General features: G+C 41.2%; 1 protein-coding gene across 4 annotated transcripts; it reads left to right on the forward strand.

The window, feature by feature from the left end:
* The first annotated feature begins 4,702 nt into the window (after positions 1 to 4,702).
* On the forward strand, positions 4,703 to 20,871 carry SLC38A2 (solute carrier family 38 member 2). Of its 4 annotated transcripts, none has more exons than XM_058805524.1 (16): positions 4,703 to 4,935; positions 5,603 to 5,787; positions 6,057 to 6,138; positions 6,263 to 6,378; positions 9,192 to 9,265; positions 9,347 to 9,439; positions 9,635 to 9,716; positions 12,640 to 12,722; positions 13,660 to 13,718; positions 13,855 to 14,004; positions 14,732 to 14,811; positions 14,910 to 15,010; positions 15,397 to 15,521; positions 16,117 to 16,261; positions 16,379 to 16,476; positions 17,259 to 20,871. In XM_058805524.1, the coding sequence occupies exons 2-16, from the start codon at positions 5,669 to 5,671 to the stop codon at positions 17,355 to 17,357; spliced, it is 1,506 nt and encodes a 501-aa protein (XP_058661507.1). In that variant the 5' UTR covers positions 4,703 to 4,935; positions 5,603 to 5,668; the 3' UTR covers positions 17,358 to 20,871. The 4 variants fall into 4 exon arrangements, with proteins under 4 accessions (XP_058661507.1, XP_058661504.1, XP_058661506.1 ...); XM_058805525.1 differs by having other exon boundaries at positions 4,861 to 4,935; positions 5,603 to 5,925; XM_058805521.1 differs by having other exon boundaries at positions 16,117 to 16,476.
* Positions 20,872 to 22,012: the final 1,141 nt, after the last annotated feature.

Here is a 22,012-nt window from a genome sequence, read left to right on the forward strand (position 1 = left end):
TCTCTGCCACCAGCAAATGGTAAAAGAACAAAAATAGTAGCTCTTATTCCCATAAGAATCTAAACAAAAATATGTGGAATGGCTTATATAAAATGACAAGAGTTTCAGTTAATTAACAAATACCATTTCCAAAGCTTTTCTAGATTTGTACTATACAAAACAAAAACAAAATAAAACTAAAACAATACTAAAACTAAAACAAAATAAAACAAAAACAAAAGCAAAAACAAACACCACAACCTTAAAAACTTATGCAAATTTCACACAGGAAAAAACATCAGAGTTTGCTGAGTGGAAAAGATGAATCAAGATTAACAGAGAAACACTATTTTTAAAACTCCTAAAAATGTTACAGAGTTAAAAATATTAAGTAATAACTATTTTTATAGCAGCTGGCAATGTCCATTTAAGGCTGACAATTTCTTGGAGTTGATTAGTACTACATATCACATGCAGCTTTCACTGTTCTGAGTTTATTGCAGTACAACAGCATAATCTGATGGTTTTAAAACTCAGAATTGATCCCTCCTTTTGGCTTAAATCCAAGTTATAATTATAGTAAATGTACTAATTTTTTGAAAGAATAGTGCCGCTTTTATTTTAACATAGTGATCTTGTTATTTTCATATTGCAAAACTGAAACTAGACTAGAATAAACACAGAGGGAAAAAATTAAGGCTTAAACCAAGTTTAATATGTAGCTCCAACACACCATCACAAAGCCCAAGAGGCAGGATATGCAATCCTGCATTCCTTATGCACTCGTAATACCTCTTGGCTTCAGTGGAAGTTTTGTTTAAGAAAGCATACAATCAGAACCTATAATTTCATTAATTGCATGCCACAGGCAGTCCATGTGAGGTAAGAATCATGAACCAAACTGGTAGGAAGGATGGTGGAACCCATTAGCCCCGCCTGCATCTTTGTGGACCACTGAGTCTCTGCAGCTAAACCATGAATCCTTGCTTTCCCTACTCACCCATACTTCCAGCTCTTCCTCATGACAGACTGCATCTGTCATGCAGACAGTAGTGCAGATGTTTCACTCGGGACACATCACAGCTCTCAGGTCTCTGTTACTGTTCGGCACTACCATCCTTCCCCAGACTCTTGGCAGTACTGAGGGTTTCACCCGATGCAGATCTCTACTCTGTTGGGATTTTTATATTATTCATGCTGGGCACAGACAAAATGAATATTATGTAGCTATTAGTACAGAGTGCTTTGAAATATTACATATTTCATTAGATATCTTTTGGGCAATTTAGGAAGCATCATCTAAAAGCCCTGTGAACAGACTTTAACAGTATTATTGTACACATAACTTTTCCATGCATACCATAAACATAAATGACTCTACTGGATGTGTGTTACAGATAGTTTTATGATATCTCTCAAGATTTACTTATATATGTAGGAAGAAATAGCATGGAAAAAACCCTTCCGTATTATAAAGGCCTTTCATTCGCTAAAACATAAGGAAAAAAAAAGGCACTTGAAAGCTAGTTCTTTTTCTAAATATAAAAACAAATAGTCAAATTTTAAAGGAAACCATTCACAGGATGAAGAATTACAGGTGATGTTACAGTGAGGTATCAATCTACAGGTAGCTCTCCACTGCAAACTGACATTTAGAAGTACACAGCAGATAGTTCTTCAGCTACAAAACCCCCATTACCTCCCCATATAATAAAGTGAAAACTCTAGTTAATTTCTACTTGTGTCAGTGAACACAATTCAATTTTTACAACACCTAACTAACAACAAACTAACAAACTTACAGTTTCTTTTACAACAGCCTTAAAACACAAAACAGGAAGAGAATCTCCAGACCATAAGTAAAAAATTTTATTCTTAACTATCCTAAATGCTCAGACTTTGTAAGGAACCTGCCAGTGTGTCAATGCACACAAAAGAACAAAATAAAAAGTAAACAAATGGAAGGTATAAAAATGAGGGTGAGTTAGGGATAAGGAGGATGAAAAAACAAAGGAAAGGGGGAAAAAAGAACAAAAGAACATTTTAAAAAAGAGAGAAAGAAAAGCATGACAATGAAAACAAATGAATCGTTGAAACTATGGTGGGAGGAACTGATGAATATTAACTTTTATTATTCCGATTACAAAATACATTTCAAAATTGGATGAAACACATTCTGCGTATGTTTTGCCAAGGACATTCTTGGCAATTACAAAGTCAGGAAAATTATAATTCAATCAGTGAGGCATTACTTAAAACCACTTGAAAAAAGCAGATCATTTGAACAAGCAAACAGACTGCATGGGTAAAATTTTACAGACTCAATATTCTGGAGCAGTGCAGATTGCACTCACATGTTGCAGAGTTCCAATAATGGGGCCATTAGAAATACAGCAATTTTTCTTCCTGGGTGCATTTTACCAATCTTTCTTCTAGTAAATGAGCAACAAAACCTCAGCATCGTTTTCTATATAAAATGAGGACAGTTCTAGAAAAAATAAAATCAAGCACTTGTAGAGTAGAACTTTTATTTTGCTAAAAAATCTGATTTAAGCTTCTTTAAAAGCTGTACTGTCCACGACAACCAGATCACATTTATAGAGATGGTTGCTGTATTTATCATGCGCATGTAGGGCGCTTTACCATGCACGGAATCTGTGCACTTGCCTTGAAATGGATGATACAGTCCTAAAAACGTTACGAATACGTCATTACGTCTGTTGCTACACTAGCAAAACCCACAACAAACAGGTCACCTTGACCTCTGTCATGTACTCTGTAATTTCACAGAACTGCTGACACCCGAAGAATGGGATTGACTGAGAAAGGCGTCAGGCATTCCCATTCCCGTTGGAAAAAGAGTGTGCCCTGCGCTCCCCGCAGTAGTGCTTATTTACATATCGCCGTGACTGCGCTGGGAAGGCGAGCGATGCAGCCTTTTGATTTAACCCGGCAGGTTGCCGAAGCCTTTGTAAATTGCCCGTTGCGCAGTCAGACTTTCGGAGGACCAAAACGCCGTGGACTGGCGCTCCTGGGGGGACTGCACCACCCCGAGCCGCGCTCCGCAGCCCGGGCGAAGGCGGGCGCCGCGCACCGGCGGGAGCGCAGGGCAGGAGCCGCTCCCAGCCCAGAACGCCGCACGCCGAGCTCGGGGGTCATTGCAATCGCCGCAGCCGCGGAAGCAGGTGCGCCGCCGCCCCTGGGCGCCCCGGGCTGCGCGGAAGGCGCCGCAGCGCGTCCCGCCCGCTGCCGCTCCTGCTGCCGCCCCGCCGCGCCGCGCTGCGGGGGACGCCCGACGTGCCGCGCCGGATGGGGGCGGGGGACCACTGCAGCGATGGAAAATTTTCGGCTCCTGCATCTCCTGGGCGCGCCCTCGCCGCTCCCCGCCCCTTCCCGGCTTCCACGCCCGCCCCCCACCCCGGCGTCGGCGGGGGCGGTCCAGAATCTTCGGCGGCGGTGGCGGTGGGGTGCCGCCGCTCGGCGCCTTCCCGCCCGCTTCACCCCTGCTTCCCGCCCGCCTGCCTCGGCTACAGTCGCGGGACAGAGTCACCGTCCCCCCGCCCGTCCCTGCCCTGGGGAGGGTCGTGTCCCCGTCAGAGCCGCGGGCACTGCAGGGGGCCCAGGAGCGGGGATGGTGGTGAGGGATTCGCGGTCCCTCGAGGGTGGGAACTGCTCTCGTGTCCCGGCGGCCGCCGCTGCCCCGGCACAGCAGACAGGCAGCCGACCCTCGCACCCTCCACGGGCTCTCGATGCTGCAGAAGAAGGGAGCGAGGGCGATAACGCAGGGGGTCAAGCGACTCAAGCAAGGCATCCTCCACACTCGAGGCTGGCAGCCCCAGCCTGGCGTGGAAGTGCACTGGTGCGGCGAGGACAGGAGCCGGGGAGGCTGATTTGCACCCCCTGTCCCGCCAGAGACAGCAGCCAAGCGGCCCCTCCCCCCCACCCCTGTCAAGCCTCCTTCGGAGCCGTGTCCCTGCACCGTGCCTGTGGACAGTAAAACCCCGCCGTCCACTTCCACAGGGGGCCGAGCAGCAAAGCTCTCCAAATCTTCTGGAAAAGGAAGCAGGATGTTCTGTTTCCCCCTCTCTTCCCTGCATGGGGTTTATGGTGAATCACATCACTGGGGGGAGTCTGTCATTCCGGTTCACTTCCCGAAGGAAGCGTTCGGGCAGTCTGTCTGTCGGCTGCCCTCGGGCTCCGGACTCGCACGTGCGCTGCTGCGGGTGTTAAAAATAGCGAGTGACTGCACCGGGCAGCTATGGTGGGTCCGCGGCACCTCGGCCCGCGCCGGGGGCAGCCGCGGGGTGGAAGAGGGAGGCAGATCCCGGGTGAACCGGTGGCCACCGGGTGAACCGGTGGCCACCTGGTGCTGCAGTCACGCTGCGGATGCTGCACTGGGCCGGTGGAAGCGCCTCTCAGAGAGAGCGCGTCTGACAAGCACCGCAGCGTCCCGTCTAAACCAGTGCCCCAATGTAAACACTGGAGAGCTGCTCGGCTCATGTGCCAGCGGCCGCGCTCCCAACCCCCGCCGGTGCCCGGCTCCCAGCCCTCGGACGCCCCTGCCCGCTGTGCCCCCAGCCCCGGCCCGGGCGGCGGCAGGGGGTCAGTCGGGCAGGGCGGGGGGCGGCGCGGCAGCGGGCGGGCGGGCGGGCGGGCGCCGCGCCCCTGCCGTGACACGCCCACATTCCTGCCTGAAGAGCCGCGGCGCCCCGAGGGGGCCGTCAGAGCGGGAGGGACGCCGGAGCGATACAGACGCGAGATTTTCTTTCCTTTTGATACCTCTGACTTTTTTACGCGATTTTTTTTCTACCTTTATTTATCTAGGGGTTTGTTTTCGCTGACATTTCATAGTTAAGGGCTCTTTTTTCCCTTGCGAGAAGTAGCAGCGCAGACAGGAGAATCTCGTTATTCCGAGGCTTCGGGAGAAACCCTCGCTTTCAAGCTCGTGCGTAGAAGGTATGGCAGGGGCTGGCTATTACCGGGCCGCCAGGAAGAACGGGGTGACTTTTCGGACGGAGCGCGGCTCGTCCTTCGCGCCTTTGTGCGGTGGCAGCGCCCCGGCTTGTCGCCAAGACCCTGCCGGGCTCCGCCGAGACGCGCGTAGGGATGCGCCGCCACCGCATCCCGGAAAGGCGGCAAACCCGCAGAGCGACTGCGGCGCGACGCGGTGCCGCGACCGGTTTGCGTTTTCCCGTTGGAAACGCCGGGTCGCGCGGTGTCGCCGGCGGGGGGGCGGGAGGTAAACACAGGGAGGGAGAGCCGCGGGGCGGGAGGCTCCGGCAGCCGATGTGACAATCGCGCATCGGTGTTGCATCAGTCTGCTCTCCGCTATCGGGGCGGGGAGGCGGAGGGGGGGGAGGGGGTGGGAGTGCGGCGTGGCGGTGCCGCTGTCTCGGTGCGGTGCCGCTGTCGCTGTCGGTGCGGGCGATGCCGGTGCTGGTGTCGGTGCTGGTGCCGGTGCGGGCCGCGCGCCCCCGCCCCGCGCGGGGCTCACCTTTGTCCGCGCGCCCCCCGCCCCGCGCGCCTGGTACTTTTCCATTCGGCGGCGGCGGCGGGCGGGGGCCGCGGGGCCACGTGACGGGCTCGCGCCCGCTGCGGCACTGACGTCGCCTCCCGCCCCCAGGCAGGCGCGGCGCGTCCCGCCGGCAAGGACAAAAGAGCGGCCGAGCCCCGACCCCCGCCCGCCAGCATGAGCAGCGCCGAGATGGGCAAGTTCAACATCTCGCCCGACGAGGACAGCAGCAGCTACAGCTCCAACAGCAACGACTTCAGCTACCCCTACCCCACCAAGCCGGCTGCCATGAAGAGGTGAGGGAGCTCCCGCGGCGGGCGGCGCCGGCCGGGGACCCGGCGGTGCCGAGCGTCTGTCGGCAAATCCGTACGGAAACACGGGAAGCGCTGCGGCCGGGGACGGGCGCAACGCTCCGCGCCCTTACACCGTCGCAGGTGGGGTGGTTCTCTCGGGGTCATTCCGTCGGTTTTTCCTTTTCCCTTCGAAATGGATCGGAAATGCCGATCGGGAAGTGAATGTGTAAGGTTCCCGTAAGAGTCACTAATGATGTGACGTTGTTTTGCAGCCACTATGCAGATATTGATCCGGAAAACCAAAATTTCTTGCTCGATTCCAATCTTGGAAAAAAGAAATACGAAACTCAGTATGTAAGTACCCGGCAATGACGTTCCAAATAAACAAACAAACAAACAAAAATGTACTGCCAATTTTATGTTTAATTCTGAGATGACTAATAACTCTATTAACTATTACCTATCCATCTTTCCTCAGCATCCGGGTACTACTTCCTTTGGAATGTCAGTATTTAATCTGAGCAATGCTATTGTGGGTAGTGGCATCCTTGGTCTTTCTTTTGCCATGGCTAACACTGGAATTGCTCTTTTTGTGTAAGTATCTTTTGATTCATCAAAATCCCCCCATCTTTCTGGTGTGTAATTCATATTCAATGGAAAAATACATGGTGTAAGAATATGACCCCATAGAAAACATCCAGTAATTTTCATAGGTGCAGAATTGCACTTTAGGCTTGTTTTGAATTTAAGGATTGTGATATATTCAGAAGAACCTGCAAAAATTAAACCGATTCATTGCAAGTTCTGCAACCCTCAAAAACATTTTACAGTGAATTTTACTTGACTTAGCTGTAGTTTCTCCGTTAATAACTGATAGACTTCCCCTGAAACTTTTATTATCCAAGTTCCAATCAGGGATGTGGTCTCACTTTCCTCAGCTGACATCACTGTGCCTACAGAGTTACAATGTACTTAACCAATAAAGAAGTCTGTTTTATTGCTGTGCTCTCACTCTCTTCAGGGGCATGGTTTCAGTTACACCTATAAAAATTTCTGTCTGCCTGCAAGGGAGGGGTGTGGAATAACCAGCCTGTCTTTATTGGCCTGTCTACACTGGCGAAAGCTTTGAGGTGTAGGGCAGAACTACAGAAATGTAATTGGAAATGACATGAGGATCCAGTTATGTGCTTTTAAATGTCTTGGGAAGTACATTTTTCATGTATTGGAGGCAGTTCAGCTCACACAACATGTATTATCAGTGACTTGACTGCAAATGAGTATCCATGGGTATGTTTAAAGGAGCTTTGTGTTTTTATCCTGGAAATAGATCAATGTGCTGAATGTTCAAGAACATGTGAAGAGCAATGTTTAGTTCAAAATTTCCCTGACTCTGCTGCCAGATTTCCAGAAAGTAGGTCAGATTTACTTCCAGATGTTTCACAGTGTATGGGGTGGTGCTCAAGTTTCCTGAGGAAACTACCTATGTGTGAATTTCGGATTAAAGGATTTTGAACACATGGTGATTTGTTAATCTTTTACTAAGATTTTCACTTGCTTAGGTGATGCTAAACTGAACTAATGACTTAGCGTGAGTCTAGAATAATTATTCATGCTCTAAAGATGTTCTGCAGCACATGAAAGCTAATCAATATAATGCACATTAGAATGTCTCTGAGGAGAGGAAAAAAGAGCATTTAAGGTTAGCTATTTGAACAGACTTTGAGGGTCCTCTTTTCTGAGGAAAAAATTGTTTAAAACTGTGAATTTACCAATTGGATGCTGAGGCAATTTAGTTGCTTTTTATTTCCAGATGCTGCATTCAGATCTTGTGTGCATTAGTGCTGTTTCAAAGACAAACTAGCTTGTTACCTTTCAAAACTTGTAGATCGTACAGTTCTGAGGCAGGAAAGCAGTTAATCACAGATGATACTGAGGATTTATGATGACAGTGAGGGCATTAAGGCAGCCCTTAATAACTAGGTTACAGAATCAGATCCAGATGCAGTTGATTAGGGCAGTAAGTTCCTCGAAGACTGTGGAGGCACTTGTGTAAGTGCTGTGACTTGTCACTTGTGTCAGCACTAAATAAATGAATAGAATGGTCTGGAAGCCAGAAACAGAGAGCTTGAAGATGAGTTTGCTGACTGATCTTGTCTGCACTGTAGGCAGCGATTCCATGTTAGGACTGAGAGGCCCAGGGTTGGGTCTGTGCTGTTTTAAAGTAGTGTAACCCTGGCACATCTCAGCTGAGCTGTTTCTACACGATGGCTGAGTCAAATCCTAGTTAATCTCTACCTGTCAGAAATAGAGAGGTTTATTTGTGTGCATGTGTTAGTGAATTGGCGCAGTAACGTAAGTTTCCTACGCAGATCTGTGAAGCTTCTCAGATCTTTTTGTTTCCAGTTCTTTGTGCTGCATTTACTAACTTTACCAACATTAAAAATGACACAAAAGGAAATGTATTCTGGGAAGCAAAGTTTGCCCTTTTTAAGCCATTTTTGATATGCTGATTCTCAGGTTTCCTATTAAGCAAAATGCTTGTATTGGTATAAGAAAGACTGGGGTTTTTTATTTAATGCCTTGTAATTTTCCACTGTGTTCTCCAGCAGCCGAGAAGTCCCCCCTAGCGTGCCACTCCAGGAAGTGCATTTGTTGTGGGAGAGATTTGTTGTTGAGAGACCCGAATTTTAGGTGATGCAAATGTGCTTCTGGAAATAATATGCATTGCCTGTAAAAGCTGTGGGGAAGATAAACAAGCCACTAGCGATTCCCATGTAAGCACATCTGAAGAGTTAATTTTTGAGGAAAGAATTTTTTTAAATGGCAATAGATGTGTATTTTCATTTGAAAACACAGCTGTCAATGAGTCTGAATTTTCAGTCAATTCTTTAAGGCTTTTGCAGTTTCATCCTTACGTAAAAGAAGAACATAACACAAGTTTAAGCTGAAAAGCTGATCTTTTTTAAGACCAAGAGATAATCTTCACTTCAGCTGTAGTTAGTTAGCCTCAGTGTTGAACAGGGGCAGGAAGACGGGAAAAATACAGTTTCTTACAAGGATGCAAACCTTCCCCTCCACCTGCACGCATTCCCATTGATACTTTGCTAAGTTATTTATTACCAAATATAGCCAAGTACAATAGCCTGACTCTTGGTGGTGGTTATGCTACTTTAGACTGAATAGAATCGTTGTTCAAGCCACAGTAGAATTTCTTTATATGCTTCTGAAATGCAATTTAGTATAAAATCCTTTCTATACACAGCATTAATTGGGTTTTCAGAACACTTTTGGCTGACCTTAGAATCCTTCCCCATATAATATCCTAATATGGATAATGTTTATATTTGATACATTTTTATTTAATATGTTTATGGTTATTACAGATTTGTGTGTTTTTCTCTCCCCAGGATTCTCCTGCTGTTTGTCTCAATATTTTCGTTGTATTCAGTGCATCTTCTTTTGAAGACTGCCAATGAAGGAGGTAGGCAAATACATAGTATTTGTTTCTTATGGTATTTTCTTGAAATACACCCCTCCAATGGGATATCGTACTTTCTTTTAGGATCTTTATTATATGAACAGTTGGGAATGAAGGCTTTTGGTATGGCTGGAAAACTTGCTGCTTCTGGATCAATTACAATGCAGAACATTGGAGGTGAGGACAAGATCTTAAAATGTCTGTACTGTCAATAGTGATTGTTTCCTGCTTATTCTTGGAGACTTATTTGTCACACAACATGTGTTCACTAACTACTTGTGTTCAAGTGAAGTTATGAAACATGTTATGTGATTCTTGCATCATGTGGCATATTCTATATTTGTAATGATCTATGATGTTATTCACCTACAGCTATGTCAAGCTACCTCTTCATAGTGAAATATGAGTTACCATTGGTCATCAAGACATTTATGAACATCGAAGAGACCACAGGGTAGGTGTTAGAACTCCTCATCAGAGAAACTATTAGGAGAAACAAATACGGAGACTGTATATACTTTTATATGAAGACCACGTTCGGTACACCATAGGGTAGCTTCTTATTCAGACAGATACAGTAAGTTTTCCCTTCCCCTGAGTGCTTCACTTCATTTAGATCCAGCCTGACCTGGGGAAAGGGTAGAAAAATACAGGTATTGCATCATATTGCAGAAAGCTGTTCTGTAAAGAACATCAGGTAAGTGTTAATGTATGTACCAGTCAGTACATACACTTGATGAGGAAAGATAAATGTGATTGTGGTTGGTTTTTTTTTTTGTTGTTGTTTTGTTGGGTTTTTTTAATTTATTTTCTTAATGCATTCAAAATTGTTTGGTCTGATTAATTTAGTTTTCCAGTATCAATACTGTGGCAAGTGATTAAATGTAAGACTAAGGTGCAGTTATGGAAGGAATGTCTTAGGGAACAGTTCTCAAAAAGATTCAGAGACTAAATATTGACCTAAACCAGAGTTTATATACCTACGACTAGAGTGGTAGATGCCTTGCCATCTAGCCCTGGAGACACCTTGACTCCAGAGTGGCTTTCCTGCTTGGCTTTAAAAAGAGGATTCATTTTATCTAACCCTATTTTGAGTTCACCATTACAATGGTCCTAGTACAATCAGGGGAGAAGGGTGATCCTCTGTAGTGATCAGTTTGGCGCACCTTAGACACATTTTGTGTGTCTCCAAAGAACAGGTGATCATATCACTCTGTATTGAGAGGGTGTGTAAAAACAAGATGCCTGAGTTCAGATGGATAGAGTTAAGTGCTATAAATCTCACTCTTCAGAGTTGTACTTCTGTGCCTTGTCCTGAAGTGTCCCAGTCTTGAGAGGGCTGAGCAGCTCAAGACTCCAACTTACACCTAAGCCTGAGTTCAGAAGGTAGGCATTTTTCTGCCGTGTTCCCCAAGGGGTTCAAGCCATTTGGTGGTGTTCATTCAGCTTGCTGATAAATACTGTCATAATAACATTGCTAGCCATATTTTTTTTCCTTTCTTTTAATTTTTTTAAATGTACTCAAATACTGCACCTACCCTATTTACTTAGTAGTGTTATGTTTACAAATTCTTTGCTGGGAAGTTTAATTTATCTCCTTTGGCTGAATTCAAGTCCATATTTTTCGATTCTTAATAGAGCCCCTGAAGTAGCCAGTATTTAGAAGGGGGCTCGGAGGCAAATATTTTTTAACTGTCCCATCTTCAGTAAAGAATTCAAAACTGGTTGCAATTCAAGAGGGAAAGTTAAAGTCTGTGAATCTCTCTGGATACAGCTGCTGCTCTGCAAATCTGGCAGAGAAAATTAAGAAATTGACATCTCTGTCTTAAATGCTTTCTTGTTGGCTGGCACTAGGTACACTGATTTAAAGTAAATATTTTCTCAGTGCTCTGGCAATCGTGAACCCCATTTAACTGACTCTCTCCATGCATTGCTTAGGGGAGTCTGGGTGGCTACCATTGGCATGGATTCCACTCTGGCAGCCTGGGGCCCGAAATGTAAGCACTTACCTGTTTGAGTGTCCCAAAATAATGTTTACTGTAAAAAAACTTCTGGACTTCTGAGACAATATTGTAAATACTAGCTCCATTATTAAAATTTGTTTAGCAACTTCTAAAGTACTTGGCTATATTTTAAAACTGCACAATCCCATTCTTTACTCTTCAGGACGGAAAAACTTTGAAGTCCTTGATCTGAAAGTCCTGATGGCCTCTCTATGGTATGCACAATAGCAGTGCATGTTCTTGTGATTGTATCAACTGCAAGAAATTTCTTTGTTGTGATTTCTTTTAAATTTGCCAAAAGTCTACTATGTTTTAAAAATAGACAACAAAAGGTGTATGGTGTCAATGTCCTATACATCTGAAGTTTTTAAAATAATACTCCTTTTTTACATCTATCCCAGGTAACCATCTGAGGAAAGAGATGGCTACATCATTTTTGCATTTATTATGTAAATCCAGAGCAAGTCTGTTAATTATTCCATATTTCCATTACCATATAAAAGGCTATAATTCAGCAACTTGTTTGCATATACAAATGTCAAATTAAATTTTTTACCTAAATAGCATACAGTACATTTTAAAATAAATACTGTTAAATTATATCATAATAGGATGTAAAGTATTAATACTTGGGAATAAATGTGTAACTTAGTGTTACTTTAATTGCTTAAAGCATATAAGATGGTCCTGTAGGACTTCGGTTTTATGTGTTTCAAAAAAGATGTTAATCTTCTAATGCTCAAAAGTGTTTTGTGAAAAACATTTTTCTGCTTCTTACAGAAAAAATGGCAGAAATGTTCTGAAGGAAAAAGCCCCTGAAGTTCTTACCATGTTTTCCCTACTGAAAGGGACGAAATGTGCCTCCAAGAGACTCCCAGTGCTTGTTGGAGTTTTCTCAGCCAGTGGGCTTGAGCTATTGCCTTACCTTCAGCCCTCACCTGTTTTTCTTTAATTCCCACAGGGCACCCAATAGAATTTTATTTATATTAAAAATGGAAACCCTGCTGGGGCCCTGCAGTATTCTAACGCATCTGGAGAATTGGGAACCAGCACTTAAGAAAATTACATTTTTTCTGTGATTGATCCCACTTGACTTTTTTCTAACCAATCATTTACTTTTCTGTCTTCTGACTTCCAGATGTTATTATTTTTATAAAAGGACACTAAAGGAAAGGCACAATGCAGGTTTGGGGTGAGATAAGAAGCTATTGTAGGGTGTTAGGTCCATATAGGAAATTAAATGCTGTCATTTGTGACATCAGGTAGTGCATTTTTTAAGGAGCCATATGTTGTAGAAAATAAGACATAAGACTAAACTGCAAATGCATTTTTTAAATACTTGATTACTTACAAATATTACCTTCTTTTCTACAGAGAATGGTATCTCAATGGTGACTATTTAGTGCTGCTGGTGTCTGTCATTCTCATTCTTCCCCTGTCCCTGCTGAAAAATCTAGGTAAGTAGTAGAGAGCATTTAAAATAAAAACCCATTGGAAGAACTGTGGTGAAATGTGTTGATGCAATGTTTGAGTCTTGAAATGCTGTGTGAATTAATAGCTGTCTCCAAACTTGTGACTTGGGACTAATTAGCATTTAGGTAATTGCTGTCAATCTCCTTGAAGAAAGGAAAAAAAAAACCAAGACAAGTATACTAAATTATAGATGTGTTTGTGGAAGATGAAAAGACAGCAGATAGGATTATTTCTGTTCTTATCACAAAACTTGACCTATTTTGGTCAATGGTGAAATAGTACAATATTGTTACCAGCTATCCTGTAACAGCCTTCAAAGAGTAGGGCTGCTAACTCTGGGCAGCATCTTCTCATTTTACATCCTGAGGAGTAACAGAATGTTCATGCCAGATGCTTTATCTGAAATAGCTGTAATTCAGTGATATATGTGAATAATTCAGATAACAGGCTGTTTATTCAGAGAATCCTGTAGTGGAACTTCAGTAACTGAGAGTCTCAATGTGAATTACTCTCTCAAATTACTATTTTCTAGAAGTAAATCAGTAAAAACAGAAGGAAAAAGGCTAAGTTACCCGATTGTGTGTGCTGTTAAAATTAATACTATATCATTCTTAGTATACAATAAACAATTCATATGGTTGCTTCTGTGAGATTTTTTAGTTTGTTTCCTTTTCTTGTAAGTTAAAAAGTTTAACATTACAGACTCACTGTATGTGCAGACCCTAATATGTCTTTCAGAACCTTCAGATCTGGGTTGGGATTAGCAGAAACTCAATGAATAATTAATTTGTTCTGTGTAATGCTAAGGAAATGACAATCTAAAGAGATCACTTGACAGAATATATTTTGCCATTCTGTTTTGACTTGAATGATGTTTCTGTTAATTATATCTTAGATTTTTTTTGTCTTTCTTGATCACAGGGTATTTGGGCTATACCAGTGGATTTTCCTTGCTTTGCATGGTCTTCTTTCTGATTGTTGTAAGTATAATCTTGTAAACTTGTTGTAAACTTTACAGTGCTTGTAAAACTGCATTTCAAAGCGAAATTAAGCAGTTTCTAAAAATTTTCACATCTTGCATTAGTCAAAGTAATAAATACGTGGCTTTATTTCTAGGTCATTTGGAAGATGTTTCAGATTCCTTGTCCTGCGGACAGTGTCATCATGAATGTGACATTACTTAATGCAACAGTGGCACCTTTGGTAGCTGAAAATATAACAAGTGAGGATATGTGCAAGCCAAAATATTTCATCTTCAATTCACAGGTAACTGACCAAAAAAATCAGATACTCTGTGGAGAATAACTGAGAACAAGTATGCAGTAGATAAATAAGATAATTTTTCTTTCAAGCAGTTGCCCAGTTTTAAAATCGGGATGTGTTAAGACTTTCTGTTCCAGTAGACTTGGACACCGTTTACCTCATGGAGACTGGGTTTTTCCACATGCCCAATACACAGAAATTAGAGGAGCTTGAAGTGCCTGTTCAAGTGGCAAAAAACACATCTCTCACTCTTTAGCACCGCATTTCTCAAGCTTTCTCTAAAAAGTTAATGAAGCATTTTAATAAGTAGATTGCAGGACAAAATGAAGAAAATTGTAGAAGTGTGCAAATAGGATGTTTGACTTGTTCCCAGTCACAAATTCTTGACTCATGAATGCTCCCAATTACAGTGATGAATCTCCATGTGTAATCCACAATAGCAAGTTCAAGATCTAATCACTTTTAAGCCTGTGAGTTGCTGAAAATAATTTTGAATGCAAATACATTCACCTCACCATGGAATTCAGTGAAATTTGAGACTATTTGGTACCTCTTGATCTGGGTTTAAGAAAATATGAACTTGTTTAAACTTTTTCTGTAGTTTCCATTGTAAAGAATAGCTGGTCTTTATTACCAAATAAGGCAAAAACTGAAGAATCTCCTGATGATTTTGTAAAGTAAATTTCTAATGTCTGTTGAGATACTTAAGAAACTTTTTTTTTTTTTTCAGACTGTTTATGCTGTCCCAATCCTAACATTTTCCTTTGTCTGTCATCCTGCAATTCTTCCTATTTATGAAGAACTGAAAGGGTAAGTGTTAGATATAGATTTGTAATTTCACTGAACAAACAAATAGAGTATGAAACAGAGTATGTTCTCACCACTAACAATGTTACTTTTTCTTACAGCCGAAGCCGTAAAAGAATGATGAATGTGTCCTATGTATCTTTTTTTGCCATGTTCCTCATGTATCTGTTGGCTGCTCTCTTTGGATACTTGACATTTTATGGTAAATATTGTCTCTCTGCTTTCTTTGAATGACTTATGTTCTGCAAAATCAGAGTGTTATTTTAAAAATAGAACAAGCAAGCATTTACTATGCATTCTAAATATACACTGTTACTTGGGCTTTTTTTTTAGTACTTCTGTAAGTGCACACCCTAAAGGAGATCAGTAATAGAATTAGGCCCAAGACATAGGATTAAAATTGGATTAAGCCAGATTCTGTGCCTCCAAGTCATTCCTGTGTAAAATGGATACATTCTTAGAGGAGCTCTTGAGGCTTTCAGTTCATATGGATTATGTAACTGTAAAATTTGCGTGGAATCTGGAGCAGAAACACATGTTTAAGAAGTATGTCAACAAAATCTAACTAAAACACTGTTTTCTTTATAGGAAAAGTTGAACCAGAGCTGCTTCACACCTACTCTGCTTATCTGGGTGCTGATGTTCTCCTTCTTATTGTGCGTCTTGCTGTACTTATGGCTGTCACCCTCACTGTACCTGTAGTTATTTTCCCTGTAAGTAATTATTTTTTAAACAACTATACTGCTTCAGTCATTTAGTGATTTGGCAACTCCTGTTTATTAATTGAAAAACTGAAGAGTTTTTCTCTTAACTGAAAAAGGAAATTTATTCTGCTAAACTTGATAAATTTTAGCTATACTGTTAATTCAATAAATATGTAACATTTACTAAACAGTAATACAAATATATTCAGTTATACAGTTTTCCTGCTATGATTATATTGGAGAAATGAAACAGATTGCCCCTCTGTAAAAAAGCTTACACTGTTGTATAATCAGTTTACAGAAGCCAGCATGTTTTTGTACATACCTTGTGGTGGCAATCTGGCCATTTATGTGTATATTGTTGAGCAGCGTCCCTAGATGGCACAAAATTTCCTGGAATTTTTGTTCAAACCAGATACTTTTCCTTGTTTTTTTTTTTTTTTTCTCCATATTACTTTTGTCTTTCACCCTCTATTAAAATCTGAAGCATTCAGGAAAGTTATGTTAAAATACTTTCAGAAGGGAGGTCTAATTCAGGTGCCAAATCACTGTCTTCCAAAATGAAGACTAAACTGTCTCTTTTTTTTCCCCCTGTCTTCCAAAGATCCGCAGTTCCATTACCCAGCTGCTGTGGGCAGGGAAGGAGTTCAGCTGGTGGCGTCACTGTTCCATTACCATTTCTCTCCTGGCATTTACCAACCTGCTTGTTATCTTTGTCCCTACTATTCGAGACATCTTTGGATTCATTGGTAAGCATTTTCTTATCAGATCAAGCAGTCTTTTGCATTTCAGAAAAAGCAGTTCCAGTCTAATTAGAGTATATTTACCTGTTTATGAGTATTTATTTCCATGCTTTTTCTCTACAGGTGCTTCTGCGGCTGCCATGCTGATCTTTATACTTCCTTCTGCCTTCTATATCAAATTAGTGAAGAAGGAACCAATGAAGTCAGTGCAAAAGATTGGGGTATGTATAGACAAATATGTAACTACTATAGACAACTATGTAACTAAGAATTTGCTTACTAATTCAAAACAAAAAAATTTAATATCTTCATGATTTATGAATTTTGAACTCCTGTTGAAGGTAGTCAGTGAATTAGCATTTAATGTTATCTTGTGTAGTCGTAAGGAGCTGCAGGAACTCAAAACCAAGGAACTGGCCATCACAAGACTCAGTTCACTTCAGTGACTTCTCTCAGTGGCCCCAAATCTCAGCAGTAGCTGGGTCATTCTGTTGCTGCTAAGAGACAGATTTCAACAGAATACCCTAAGAACTGTATTTAAAGAACCTTAACATTCTTCAAATATTCTTTTAAGACTTATTTACATAGTTTTCTGCATAAAAGCTCATATCTGCCAGTTGTTTGGGTTATCTTGATTGTTCTTGGTGCTCTTACTAATCGTAGACATAGTGCCTCATAATGCAGTCAGATATACTGAGACAGTCAAGTTAGCACAGTGGCATAGCCTGACTGGTTATCAGCAGCTACATTCACTTCCCTTAGCTGAGGGTGAGGTCTGCTCTACTGAAAATAAATGTACTTTCTGATTTGAGAAAGGACCCCAAATATAAGAAAGACACTTAGCTCCTTGTCATTGACTTGATCTCTTGTCTCTTTTATTTTGTGCTCTGTGAGCAATGGCATTTGTGCTAGTTCATGGGCATTAATTTATAGGTGAATGTTGTGTTTTACCAACAGTGTCATAGCAGAATCTGAAATACTTCTTTTCTGTTTTCTTTTTCAGGCTTCGTTCTTCTTTCTAAGTGGTATACTTGTGATGACTGGGTGTATGACACTGATTATTCTAGACTGGATCCAGAATGTTAAATCTGATGGCCATTAACTGCCCTGATTTAATCTCTGTAATACACCACTTCAAATGCCAGTGTTCACTCAGATACCTACTGGGAATGAAAACGAGCTATTCAGCTTCCTTTAAAAGGCAGATTCTTTGTCGATGGTTCTTCTGATTGTAGAATATCTGAACTGTGTCTTTAAGAAACTATTCTGCATGATGGAAGTGGATATTGACATCAAACCACGTGAGTGTCTGGCTGAAGGAAGTGACAACTTTATTCCATTCCAGAGAATGGACAGAACTCTCTGTAGACTTTTATCAAGCCATGTTTGGCTTTCGTCATTGTTACTTGGATATTTTGTTATTTTACTTGAATGTGCCTAATGGAACCATTTGATGTGAGAAAGAACTCTTTAATTTACAGCAAAGTGTTTAAATAACCAATGAGAGAGCAAGAGAAAGAGAGAAACATTATTATTTTTTGTACCAAAAATTCTTATGGACCTCAAAAGCACTATTTTGACTTTAAGAAACATTTTTCTAAAAAGAATGAGAAAATAACATAGAAGAGCTTGGAAAAATATTTAATTAGTGTCCTAAATTAAACTTAGTTTGACTTTCTTGATCTCTTAACTCATGTCACCAGTGACAGGACCCAAGAAAAGGTTATGAAGCTGAGTCAGGGAAGTTTAGGTTGGATATCAGGAAAAGGTTTTTTTACCCAGAGGGTGGTTGGGCACTGGAACAGGTTCCCCAGGAAAGTGGTCACAGCACCAGCCTGACAGAATGCAAGAAGTGTTTGGACAACTCTCAGGCACATGGTGTGATTCTTGGGGTGTCCTGTGAAGAGCCAGGAAATGGACATGGTGATTCTGATGGGTCCTTTCCCTCAACATACTTTATGATTCTGTAGAGGCATAGTTAGAAGAAATTTTATTTTTAAAATGCTTCTAATGACCAAAACAGAAAATAAGCCAATTCAGGTCAAAGTTTTCGGATACTAAATGCTTCCCTTGAAGCTCCCTTAGAGAAAATAATCCTGAAAATCATTTCAGACTTACATAAGTTACTAGAGTTACCAAAAATGGTGTGGAAATGCAAATTTTCAAACTTCAAAAAAACCCACCCTTTATAAAAGGGTACATTTGAGAAAAGCGTAGGTAATCTAAAATTGAAAAGATGGCATTAACATTTCCCTTCTTGAGGTACTCAGTAGTGCAATTGAGTAAAACAGGGTCTGGGGTTTTTGCTTTTTGGGTTTTCTTTTCCTGTTATAGGTAGAAACTGAATGGCACTGGAGCATATGATGCCATTAATACAAAATTTCCTCCTCAAGTTCCTTTTATTATTAAGGTCCATTGTCAGTTGTAACAATGTTTGTTGGGATTTTTTTCTATCCAACCTATCTTGAAACACTCTGTAGGAAAACAAAAAAGTCCTAATGTAGTCTTCTAGTTGTATAATATTTAAAAACTGTACAGTATTTCTCAAATTCCTCATCCATTATTGGATTTTGAATTACTTGATTATTCTGAGTCAAATTCACAAAATAACCACCAATATTTCATGCTTGGTACAAACTCTCTTCACATACACAACTGGGATTCCTCTTCCAATTTATACTGTGTAGTAGTATTAAAGATAACCTCATAGACTGGATAGTCATCTCATACTTGTTTGCTTCAGAAATAGACATGTTTCTAGTGAGCCCTATCTGATGAAGCAGGTGCTGTATGGTTGTGATGAGCTGTTTTGTTTCTAGTGCATGTTTGCTCTTTCATTCTTGTCCCAGGTTGAAGAGAGGTAGCATTTGTATAACAGTGTACTTGGCTTATAAGAGGTTCTCAAACAGCAATATTGGGTACAAAAGCCTAGATAGAGATTATTAATGAAATAGTCATGGCAATGTGGTCAACTGTCTTCATCTGACACGATGCTTTAAAAATCTCATTTATGAAGTCCCACTCAGTCATCGTGTCAGGGAGACCAAGTAAAGGCCTGTAATCCATTGATTAAACAGTGCCTGAGACTTTTTTGCTCTTGTAGAATTAAACAGAAATAAATCTAAACAATAGTCACCATTTGGCAGATAATGTCAAGCTCTGCCCAGCCATTTAAAATCTATGGAAAAACAACTGCAGGTATTTTGTATTGATACTTCTGCATGACTGTAAGTACTGGTCACTAAGACTATATTGTAAAACTGTAATGACAAGTTATATTCCTCATGTGTTATTTGTATAATTAATTCAGTGGTACTCAACTGGCAATTAATGATCCTGGAGTCAGCACTGACTAATGCTCTGTAGGTACTTCTCTGCCTCAGGTACTGTACATCCATGGCTAACTATCCCATGTTACCTGATCTCCACAGAAGTGCTGAGCACGTGCCTCCTCAGTACTTTGGCAGCTTTTCTTCTTCCTCCACAAATGTGTAAAGGTGGAAGAGGATTAAAATGTTGTCTACCTTTGAGCAATTTGTAGCACATAAGGGATGAAATTCTTCCCTTTAAAAAGAGGAAAGAAAGTGAGAAATATCCTCCTTTCTCAGAGCATAGAAGAGGAAGGAGTTGTTAGTAAGAAGTGACTACCAAGTCCTTCTTGGCAACCAGAAGGGAAGAAGATTATTGCGATGACACCTCATAGTGTATTGTACATGTCACTAATTCTCTGAATGTAGCAATTTCCAGATTATACATTATGTGTTATATAATTTGATGACTGACTCTTCACCTGCAACAGTTGAGTTCCACTTGGCTGGGTCGATTTCCAACATGTGATTTTTTTTTTTAATTATTATTTTTTCCAAACCTGTCTGTTTAAAGTTACCTACATTGCAAACCACCTAAAAGAGCAGCTTCAGTATTAAACCACTGTTCTGTCACCTCAGTTAGACATTACTGTCTTCCATGATATTTCAGTCATAAATGTAACATGTTATTTATAAAGCATTAATCCATTAAAACTAAAACTATTTTTCAATATTTATGATAGTCTATGTACATAAATTGTATGTGTGTATATACTGTAAGTATAATGTATATAATGTAGGTTTGGAGTCCAGAATTTATGTATATATTCCTCTCTCATTACTGATTGTTACAGCATTTCAAGGAGTTGTCCATATTGTACATCTGTGTAACAGCTGTCAAAGGAAAGAGCCTTTTTCAACAGTGTAATGCTTACAGAGATGAAAGGAGTGTGTTATGCCTAAGGTGTGTAAGAAAACACTAAGACTGTATTTATTACAAATGTATATGTTGCAATAAACACCGGAATCACTTGGGTCCATAGAAAGCATTGTTGAGGTTCATGTGTACTTTCTCTCTCTGAAATTCACCATGGATGTTAGGATTCCCTGAATGCAGCAGTTAGCCACCTCTGCGATCCAGCGCGCGTCCCTCCCGCGGTACATCCGTGTACATATGTAAATACCCACCCTCCTGGGAGAGGCCAGCAGCCTAGCTACCACTGCTGGCTAGACTGGTGGCCAGCAGCACAGTTTCAATGAAACATTGTATGTTTGTTTTAACTGAAATAAATAAACAAATAATCCTAAGCAAGGGTGTGATGTTTTTCTTGGGGGAGGCATTTGGAGGATTTTCTTTAGAGATGATGCTGAAAGTGTGCCTTTGATTTCATGTATATTTAACTTACTGAGCACTTTTCAGAAGAGAGGGAGAGGAAAATGGTATGCAACTATATCCAAAACTTATGACACTACAAGGGTAAAGAGAACAAGTCTGGGCATGAGAGATCAAATTCCACAAGGAACTTGCATTAAGTAATTTCTTTTGTGGAAAAGGCATAGCTGGAGACAAGACCCAATGTGTTAGATCTTGTGTAAGTGTAATAAATGACTAAGTCTTCCTAAATTCCTATGCCACTTTCCTTCATTTGAATCTCCAGGAGAAGAATAACTGCTTATGTAAAAAGTTACAAAACTGGTATGCCTGGTTTGCTTCCATTTTGGAAACTGGGTACAAACCAATGTAGCATATGTGTTCTTGGTTCTCCATAAATCTGTATCATGTCATATGAATATCTGTCCCAAATATTCAGAATTGGTTGAGGGACACTAGAGTTGTAAATCAGTGTGTCATGTGTTCAGCAAAACACTACAAAAGGAATACTTAGGAGGGGTAGTTATATGCTCTGAAATTAGGAAATCCTTAATTAAGGTTGCATTAATTATAAGATTGCATACCATGTTTTCCTGGAATCCTCACTTAGTAGCTGTTCATTATTTTATTTTTTTAGGATGCTTTCTGTGTGTGCACAGTGTTTATGTGTTTGCTCAAATTTCAAAGCCCATCCTGATGAGGGATGAATGCCTGCATTCCTTTCTAGTCCTCATTTTAGTGTCATGTTTGTGTAACTTGAATTACTCATTTTCACAGTGTTGCAGGCCTTTAAGAAGGTGTTAATCAGTATTCTGCTCTTGGGGATCATGGAGAGGAAGTACTGTGGGACCACCATGTGCTTGAGTCCACAATTTAATGTCTTCCACTTGCTTATTTTGTATTTCAGCATTTGGTTACATGCATCTGAAGCATAACTTCAAACAGGTTTTGCATGATGATCATTCTTTGAACAAGAACCCTAAAAATCAAGCTATCCATTAGGAAAGAGTGATCATGTCTGGAAGGGCCCCAGTCTCATAAGGTGTCTGCCCTCACACATGAACTTCATAGCAGGGC

This window comes from Ammospiza caudacuta, chromosome 5 (genome assembly GCF_027887145.1).
Source record: "Ammospiza caudacuta isolate bAmmCau1 chromosome 5, bAmmCau1.pri, whole genome shotgun sequence".
NCBI classification, from domain to species: Eukaryota; Metazoa; Chordata; class Aves; order Passeriformes; family Passerellidae; genus Ammospiza; species Ammospiza caudacuta.

Excerpts from the sequence above, each read along its gene's own strand:
- SLC38A2 (XM_058805521.1), top strand. The coding sequence starts at position 5,669 with ATGAGCAGCGCCGAGATGGGCAAGTTCAACATCTCGCCCGACGAGGAC. Across the intron at positions 9,266-9,346 it reads GAAGACTGCCAATGAAGGAG|GATCTTTATTATATGAACAG; the intron begins GTAGGCAAATAC and ends ACTTTCTTTTAG. Across the intron at positions 14,812-14,909 it reads ATTTATGAAGAACTGAAAGG|CCGAAGCCGTAAAAGAATGA; the intron begins GTAAGTGTTAGA and ends TTTTTCTTACAG.